At 45.9% G+C, this 9746-nt stretch overlaps 1 protein-coding gene across 1 annotated transcript; it reads right to left on the reverse strand.

Annotated features, from left to right (window-relative positions):
* Positions 1-252: 252 nt before the first annotated feature.
* LOC115317733 (thiopurine S-methyltransferase-like) lies at positions 253-9492 on the reverse strand. Its single transcript, XM_040210737.3, has 5 exons — positions 9442-9492; positions 3394-3468; positions 3139-3224; positions 1572-1616; positions 253-353 (listed from the first exon to the last, which is right to left on the reverse strand). The coding sequence occupies exons 2-5, from the start codon at positions 3450-3452 to the stop codon at positions 253-255; spliced, it is 291 nt and encodes a 96-aa protein (XP_040066671.2). The 5' UTR covers positions 3453-3468; positions 9442-9492.
* Positions 9493-9746: the final 254 nt, after the last annotated feature.

Consider the following 9746-nt stretch of genomic DNA (forward strand, 5'->3'; position numbering starts at 1 on the left):
GATAAAGCTTAAGATAACTTGCAATAATGATTTCATGCTCTAAGATGGGTAAGTGTCGTTACTCTAAACTTTAGAGTAACAACACTTGCCCATCTTAGAGCATGAAATCATTATTGCCAGTTATCTAAGCGTAGCTTATTTAGTGGCACTAAACAGAGCGTGAGATAGAGCGAGGCAGCTGTCTTGCGATGCAAGGCAATCCGGTTGCGGTGAAGTTGTCGCTGCCGACGCGGCCAAGGTCAGGTCTTGCCATCATTCCGTCAAGTGCCAAAGTTGAACAGTGCCTGCTTCGGTGTAAGGACGCGGCCTCGGACCATCCGAATCAATTAAACGCAGCCTTATGCCTTTTCCTGCTGTTAACGAAAATGAAAGAAAAAAGTCAAATGAGTGATTTACTTACTCTGCTGTTGTTCAATTGTTGCTTTAATGAAAGTGAGCTCGAGCACTGGCACGCGGCTTGAACCTATCTGGAGCACGAGTGCGTCTGCTTCTTGTACAGGGGCTGCGATATTTCAGAACGCCAAGCTCTTGTTGTCTGATTCAAAAGAAATACTCAGTACACCTCAAGGCATCTAGCCATTGAGGTCTACCCGCCATCTTTCCAATCAAGGCCATTCAGGGCGTCGTTCTGACGTCACAGCAATCCCTGCGCAACAAGCAGACGACTTGCTCTCTGCATTCCATCTAGAAGACAATGCCTGCGTCCTGTCTTCTAGATGTCTTCAAATGGTGGTGTCACGGAACGAAACGACGTCACGTGACGTCAAGTTCTCCGCTAAAAACAGCGGAGGAATTATGCGTGATGTCAATTTATTTTAGCGGGGAAATTTGCCTTATACCCGGGGACGCAATGTCAAGTTTCCCTCTAAATTCAGCGAAACAAATTTCTAATGACGTCGGACCAGGTCACGGTGTCAAGTCGTGGTGCCACGCGATATCGTGTTGTCGCGTGACACCGGGTTACGTGACATTAATTCCCGCTAAATTTAGCGGAAAAATGCAAAGACGAACGGACAATATTACGGGATTAAGGTGCTGCGTTACAAGGCATTCCATTCCTTAAAAAGCATTTAGAAGGCCGTACTGCTTCGCTCTATAAAAACTGTGATTAAGAATTTCGCGCGCATTCAGCCGCACTCCCACTGCTCGTGCACCAGACAGAAAGACCCGGTGTCCATCACAGACCTGATGGCAGAATCATCTGTGGACTCGCCTCAAGCACATTCGAAGCTTGTTGGCTTCATACATGCTTCGAGCATGTCTGCGGACCGTTCTTGTATGACCAATGTGATAATCATACAAGGAAGACCACAGAGAGTGTCTGCAGACGTTCTTTTGTAGGATGTATTAGCTGTGTAGCCGCAGTTTCACAGACGGCAAAAGGCTGAAAATTCAGCTGATGCTCCGCCTTCAGCACGGGTTCGTTGCTTTCTGCCGGCGGGCCTTGGCTGAGCGTGCGACAAGGGCTATATCAAAGGCAGAAGACTCGCGCTGGAGAGGGTGCATTTGCTTAGTTATTAACCCGTCACCAAGTATAGTTGTGAGCAATCATAAAAGGGTACAGTACACACCGAACAGCTCCCGAAGAACTGCCTCAGGCATACTTGTGGGAAAACCTGAGAAGACAGGGGGGTAAGTGATGGCGGTTTAGCGCGAGGGAGTGCTTATGGGACACGAATGTATCTTGTGGAGTCCATCAAACAAAATGAAGACAACTATTCAAAGCACTTTCACATAAATTTGATCATTGCAACAAATCTAAATATATAGAACTAAAAAAATTCTGAGGACACCTCCGCACATATGAGTTCTGAACGCGAAAGCGTGAATGTTGCTCTTTCGCTCCCTTACTTCGTCTGCGGTGTACTGGCGTCGGCGCGGCCACGTTTCGCTACTGCCGAGGGTGTGGCCGCCAATGATATAGATGCCTCAGGCGCCACTATGTTCCTTGGCGCTGAGAAGAGCAGAAGCGGCCGCCCCTCCCCCCACGGCAACGCCTGCCACCTAAGTTGCGGCCGAGTGTGGCGGGCGTTAGTGATTTCCTCAGCCAATGGGAAAATATGCATTTCTTTCGCGTTTCATTTTTTTTTTTTTTTTTTTTTTTTTTTTTGCGGTTACACGCGCCGTCGGCTCCGCTCCACGGGTTAGTTAATGTTTTCGCATTAAAAACACAATTGAATTATTGTGAACTACCCCGCATTCATATCGCACCAAGGGTTTCAATAAATCAGTTCCTATTGAGAAACCATGACACGAATTCAACAACGACTGTCCCGGCATTTATTCACTGCAACTGTTTATTATAAATTAAGTCTGCACCAAGTATCGACGCTTTTTTTAGATCTTGATGCAATTTAATTTTATTTGGTTTCGCATCACTCAGCTGATGGCGGAGGCCACATTAGTATTAAAATTCTTCAAAAGACAAACAAGCAGCCCTGTGAAAAGCCACTGTACAATCCCAGCGATATCTTATCGGACCTTAACGTATTGTTATGTATGTGGCGCTTTACGTGGTGGACCCAACGCCAATGTCTGCTCGGAGAGGGACACACTCAGGGCCTGTTCACACATGTAGCGGAGCGCTACAACCATAACGCTGACCTCGCGCTAAGCGCGTGCTGACGGGAGCCTTCATCGGCTTTATGCCGTACCGTCAAAACTCTTGCTCATGGCAGATGATGAGTAGCAGACGACACGTGAGCAGCGCTACATCAGCGCTTCGCTGCATGTGAGAACCGGCCTCATGTCCCTCTCTGAGCAGACATTGGCGTTGGGTCCACCACGTAAAGCGCCAGATTTATAAGTGCAAGAGAGATAAGTATGCTACTTTACAAATAGTTGTCACGTGAGTAACTAGTAATCACGTAATATCGATCATTACGTCATGGGATTATTTCTCTCGAACAACTTCTCTAGAATTTGTATAAAATCTTTATTGAAATATTATTAAATTTCTACGAAAGTATTATAGAAATTATGTTGAGCTTCTTATTTCTAAGGAGTTCTATATTATTTTATGTGACATCTTGATGTCACGTGAAAGTATGACGCCAAATTCAATCAGTCAACCTCCAAATGCTACGGCGTTTTACAACTCCATGTTCACTGCGGAAACCGAAAGAATGTGAGCCTCACCCTTGTAAGTGCTGTCGTCATAGACGGTGGAATACAAAGCGTAGGAGAAGTCTGGTGACAACAATGACTTCATCAAGGTGACATATCTGTGTAATAAGGAAAGATTACATACTCAAAATAATTTTAAACGAAAGATTCATAGGTTGTCTACTTATATTGCTCTATTCATTGAAATCTTTCAAATATTTTTACGTGATATTCCAATGTTATTCTTTGGCGCTTGTCCGATCCGCGACAAATGCACTGTCGACTTGCCTGTCTCTGAGTTCCACGTTAATTGAGATCAATCCTCCTCTATCCCAAACAATGTCCATCGCTCCGGCGCACGACCTGAAATATAAAACAGAAACCAAGTAGAACACACGTGAAACAATGAAGAAAAAAAAAATAGTTGTAGCGTCGCCACGATAGCTTCCTTACGATACAATACTTGGACACCGGTGCAGACTATCGGATGTATCGTGAAGGGTTCTGAGGCCAGATTCACGAAACGATCTTACGCCAAAAATGTGCGTAAGACAAAACTTAAGAACAAATCCGTATTCACGAAACGAAATTTTCTTAAGTTTTGCGCAGGTTACGACGAAATCCTACGACAGCTCCGAAGCTGTCTTACGCACTTCTTACGATCAAATCAGCATGGCCGACAGCGTCGCTCAGTTGGTCGCGACAACCAGCGGATCTTTATTTTTCTACGTGCGCTTCTCACGCGTCCCGACTTCAAGCAGCAAGAAACAAGTAAAAAGTACTTGAAACAGACCACGACGAACGAACAAGAACGCTGGATCCACAGACACCCGGGAAAGACTCCAAGGGCCACGAGTACGGATTCCGACCGATCGGCGGATAGGCCTAGCAGGCACTCCGACTCGGCGCAGCGATGATCTGACGGTCCTTGGCGAAGACCGTCTGCCCACGACCGGCTGGCGTGCTGAATGGAATATGCCCGCGCGACCCTTGTGAACCCTTCCCGTATTAGTTTGATCGCTGACCTCAATTCTAGATTAAGAGGTCAACCTCTTCCTCTTGTCATCTCCTTGTTTTCCGAGGCAACGGTGACGAACGCTGTCGTCGAAAAGGGGCTCTCATCGATTCTATCGCTGTTTTGTGTGATATCAAGCTCAAATAAACGCCGTATGGATTACCTTCGCAACATGGTATGTACATTTTGTTATTGGTATTTCATTTTATTCTGACACGACTGCATTTCACTGTCGATCGCTGTAAGAGTTCGTGGGTCGCAATGCCGGTCCAACCTTTCTTCGCCGGGTGTCACGTCAGCATCGAGTTGCAATTGTAAAGGATCGGTCCCGAAGCGCTTATCAATTCGCGGTCCAACAGCGCAAATCCAGCACTTCGATCAAACGCGCGCGTCCGCTCCGTAGTGTGAACAGGCATTTACGTGGCTCTTGCTTACACTGTCGTAGTTCAAACGTATCTTTTTTAACGTCGGCTCGCTCCTGCATCTCCGAGGCCGCAGAAAACGCCGCGGCAATTTGTTCCCATCTACGTCACTTTGCAAACGACTGCGGGCCGTCTTTTACAAACGATGACAGTTGTGTTGACTTGGTAGCGATCGAGTTCGTAGCAGTCAATACGGGTGGTTACGCATCCCGGCCTCGGCATTCGGGCGAGTTTAAATCGTGTTAGCGTATAGAGTTGGTCGTGGTTAGCGTCGACATATCACTGTACGGATACGAACCCCAGACAAGCGGTGGCAGAAAGGCCGCCTGTGTTTGTTATGAAAAATCCACGTGCTCCGAACGGCTCCGAAGAGCTCCGAACAAATGCCGAGCTCTCCGATTGGTTGTTCGTGCTGCCGAAGACGCCGTCGCCATAGCAACAGCACCGGTAAGTTTTAGTTTTTCCGTACGACAACGTCGCTTTCCTCCTCTCACTTAAGAACGCGTTCGTGAATACCGATTTCTCCTCTTCTTACGATGTTCTTAACTTACGAACTTCTTAGCTAAGTTGTCGTAAACTAAGAAGCTCTTCGTGAATCTGGCCTCTGAGACCCACTTTGGCCAACCGTAGCATAATCATGGTGCACGCAGCGAGTCACACCTTCTCCCTGCTGTCGATAAAGGCGTCTATGGCTACCTCCTAAAAACAATAGAAGAGAAGCCGATATCAGGAAGCGCCTTTCCGCGCCTCTCACAGAGGCGAAACTCTTCAGGCCAGCTCACACTCCAGGGCCCGTTTGCTCGAAGCCGGTTAACTCTAACCGCGGTTAAAAGTTAACCGACCTTCCCTACTAGGTACCTACAAGTACCTAGCCAAGTTTGAAGAGGGCTGGATGAGCGATAGCTCCGTGTTTTATTATGGGGCGGTGGCTGGTGTCACCTACTGGCTGTAGCGAATATAAGTGGCTTCTGTGGAAAGGTTCCCGAAATGGGGGGACCCAAAAAATGCGCGCTGCCTGGTTTTCGCGACGCAGCGTGGCATACATTTGAGCTTAAGAAACCATTTTTTTTTTGCTCGTGGTACAAATAATTGGCAAGGTAAAACTAAATTAACCCTTGTTTGGAAATTTTCTAAATATTTGGCTGTATGAAGTGAAGAAAAGCCTCGTTGAAATTTCCTTCCGACTTCGAAAGAGGACGACGAAGTTGAGTCCTAAAAACGATGAGAAAGAAGTGAGCAGTGAAAGGCGGGCGGTACACCGGCAGCATGGTTGGCCAGCATGTAAGAACTCATAAATTGAAAAACCTGTAACTTGGCTCCACTGAAAATTGACCTATTAAATTACCCGAACATCGAGAAGAACGCTGGAAGTGTAATTCTATGATCCGCGCGCGCTGGCCTTCCACTTATAAAAGATTTGAAGTAAATAATCATAATAAATCGTTGACGAACGCCCGTGCACGGCAACATTTGTTTTAGGCTTTTTGCTTCAGAACAGTTATTACTGCAGACGCCAGCAGGTGCAGCGCGTGTAACTACACTCGTAGCATGCACCTCGGTGCTTTTGAAATTTAGCAAGAGGTCTATGGGAACGCTCCATGCTTCTGTGTGCTATCAATACCCGGCCGATTGAGTCAAGGCAATCCACTTTCCAAAAACGTTGCCATGCCGACAACTATCGCGTTCATTTAGGCTTAGGAATGCTCAGAGTCGAAAGTCTATCTAAAAAATTCGGCGAGGTCATTGCTCATGTTTTGCGTTTTAAGTGAGGTAATGCAGCGCGAAAACCTCCTGCACCATTCATTGCTGACTAACGCGCCCGCTACTGCAGCTACTGCGACGTATTAGTTCCAAAGCGAGCGGAGCTCACTCACCGGGGCACCGCCATGTTTCCCCGCCGTCCTTACTCTGCCGGTCACGTGACCCAAAATTCCCCGTCGTAGGGAAATCCGGTTAACCGCGGTTAGTTAACCAGCTTCGAGCAAACGGGCCCAGACCATCCCGGATTCCGGGTTATGGATAGCGGAAGCCGCAAAGATTTTGAGGCTTCCTGTGGAGAGTGGAAAATTCTGGGTGTTTAGTTTCGCCGATTTGGAGAGCCGACCCCACGGAAGGTGACAACAATAACGTGTCTTTCTCCCTCGCCCTAGACGCTAAAGGTGAGATGGGCTGTCGATCAAGTGACCTCGAACGCGTCGCGCTTCATTCCAACACCTCTAGTTAACCAAGCTGGCCCAGTAGTACAATTCCTTGGGACAAATCTTGGTTTTGCTCGGCAATTTAGCACCTTCAAAGCGACAAAAAACAAATATGTAAAAAACTTGATATCCTTCGGCCAGAGCTGGCTATCTTGGCCTTAAATTTCCAAACAAGTGCCAGATTAGGTTTCACTGCCTTGGCTGTTCGGCTGTCAGCTGACTTGTTTTGGGCCTCAGTTTATGATGAATCGCCTGAATTAGGAATAATATCTGGTTGTCCGATTTCACCTGGCAACTTTGAGTCAGAGCTAAGCAGCATCGCGATACAAATGTATCGCGATAGCATTTCACAGATACCTTCGAGTTTCTGTACCTCTGTATTGAGATACATTTGAAAAATGTATTTGTATTTCAGTAGTGAAATACATTAAGGATGTGTCGTTTGTGTCGCGATACCCAGCTTGGTTTAAGTATCTTTTTACATTATTACCAAAATTAACTGTGGGATTTCCGAAAAACTAAAATCAAAATTTCGCCGCGGGTGGGGAAGAATATGTGTTGTACACGTTAATTTGATTAATATTACAACTACTGTTGGTAACATATTATTCAATTAGATTACTTTATTACATGAGAATAAAGAGAACATTACTTGATGAAGTAACAGTTATTTTTTTTATTACTTCAAATATTGAAAACGACAAATTTTTCTGTCGGTTTGAAAACGGTGGGTCTTTCGCACTATCCATTATTGTAATATAATCGACAAATCATAGTATTCCGTGTTACCGAATAAATCTGAAAAGCTCCTAAAAACACGTCCGCCGGAAAATGTTGGTCAATTCGAATTTATCTGATGAACTCCATATTTTGATGTGCCAATGCCCCCCTCCTGTCCCCGCCCCCTCCCCCCCCCCCCCCCCCATCAAAAAACAACAAAAAATACGATATTTTTTAATTACGTTTGATCAGCGCGTCATGAGAAATTGCCTTCACACTTCTCCTTCGAATCTCGGACCATTGTCTACAGGGGTTTTACTGCTTATCTCGTCAAGGTTCATTCAGGACGGTCATTGCACTTTCGGGTCACGACAAAAGCGACTGTTCTGTTGTCCAGTTTGGGCCTTATACTTTTTGTGCTCTATGCTAGATTGTGTTTCTGTAACAACGAAAGCTATGAACTATAGAGATTGCATAAAACGGTAAAGGGGGCCAGTTGAAAGTTCTCTATTCCATCCTTAACCACTCCGCCTGGCGCATCCGCGGGATAGGTTGATGGAATAGGATGGAATGAATGCTAGCTTCCCAGCGACTACATCCAGGAGTTTATCGATTTTAAGGTATTGACGTTTATCGAAACAACTCTTGTGTGCAACTTTTGTCGTGGGACTAATTAGTAATGCCAATGGCAATAGCATATATATATATATATATATATATATATATATATATATATATATATATATATATATATATATATATATATATATATATATATATCAGCTGAACATATTGATTGAGCGCACACACGGCCCATACTAACATCATTACAGCAGCACACTAACCCATTCGGTACCTCCGAGGTCGAAAAAAAATTGGTTTGCTCCTTATTTTATACAGCCTTCATGGAGATACGCCACGACAGGTAATCGGTCTTTTACCTGTAGATGAAAAATTTAGCCAGTGCAACCGCTAACCTGGGATATTTAACGTGCATCACGCAGTAGTGATTACACGAACGCGTGCCGGTACGAAACTCATCCAGGTTGAAACGGGCAGGGGCGGTGGGGAATCGAACCCAGGAGGTTCCCAGCTCAAGCTTTCGCTCCACGCTCCGAGCTGAGACGCGTTAGCCCACTTCTTCCCCCTACGTCCTATGTCTGCGTTTGCGCGCCTTTTATTCTGGTCGTATTGAAGGTACGGATTTTCTCGGTGACCACCTAAGCAATAAATATTATTCCCAGGACGTTGATTTTTCTCCAGTAGTATCATACCTCTGAGTGTATTTTGAAGTGCTCAGGGAACGAATCTCTTAGTGAAAAGTAAACGCTTATGCGGTAATTATTTGAAAGCCAATATAGAACAGGCCGCTCCAATGCGGTTCCAAGGTATGCGTTTGCTTCCCCGCACGGCACTTCATAGCCAGTTTCTCTATTTAGTATTTGTTTTTGTATCGGTGCTGTTCATGCGCGGCTGCAATTGTCGTTTTGAATTAATATCTGTAGAGCGGGTACTCACTCAGCTTGAAGCGATGCTTCGAGGGCAGAGAAACCACTTTTCGGTCAACTTGAGCGCAGTAAAAGCCGAAACTGGCGGCACGTGTTGAGTGTACGGAGCTACGCCGTGGTGAGCTTGAAAACTTCTAGCGCTCGTCCCAGCGCGCCACTTGGAGGGCAGTTTCTCCAGGAACCGTATAGTATATTTAGACAGCAAAATAAAGGATAGCTCTGCTGAGATTTTTAAACCGTAAATATACGTGTTTTTCATCATATTTCCAAGCTGACACGTCACGAAACCAGGCGTTCTAGCATGCATTCTAGGAAGCTTTTTCACTGACTTTATTCTAGCTATGTTAACCGTGTGGCCCTCTGATCGTTCGTTTAGATTGGCCCTTCCGCACTCTCCGCCCAGTTTTTTTCTAATAGTACAAATTGGTATTTTTTCACTCATTGAGCATTGTGTACAAGAGTAGTATACTTACTTGTTAAAGTCAAAGACGCTGCAGACGAATATTCGCAATCTCTTATCGGGGGTCTGTGAAGAAGTCGAGAATGTGACAAGACGTAAATTATATTCAGCAAACGTTTCCGGGCTTGTTGCGGATAATCTTTACAAAATCTTCTACTACCATTCTATGCTCCGCAACGCACTACTCCGTGGCGTAGCAAGGGGGGAGGGGTGGGGGGAGGGGGGGCGGGGTCCCTGCACCGCGGGTACGAGGCGTCCCAGCTACGTAGGGGAGGGGGGATGCCACCTCTGGAGCACACGGTACCCCCCTCCCTTCAC

This window comes from Ixodes scapularis, unplaced genomic scaffold, assembly GCF_016920785.2.
Source record: "Ixodes scapularis isolate PalLabHiFi unplaced genomic scaffold, ASM1692078v2 PGA_scaffold8__174_contigs__length_109621045, whole genome shotgun sequence".
Lineage (NCBI taxonomy): Eukaryota > Metazoa > Arthropoda > Arachnida > Ixodida > Ixodidae > Ixodes > Ixodes scapularis.

Bases quoted from the DNA above. Each gene is read 5' to 3' on its own strand.
- LOC115317733 (XM_040210737.3), bottom strand. From the start codon at position 3,452: ATGGACATTGTTTGGGATAGAGGAGGATTGATCTCAATTAACGTGGAA. The intron at 3,225-3,393 runs GCAAGTCGACAG...CTTATTACACAG, and splicing joins AACGTGGAACTCAGAGACAG to ATATGTCACCTTGATGAAGT. The intron at 354-1,571 runs GTGTGTACTGTA...TTTCGTTAACAG, and splicing joins AGTTCTTCGGGAGCTGTTCG to CAGGAAAAGGCATAAGGCTG.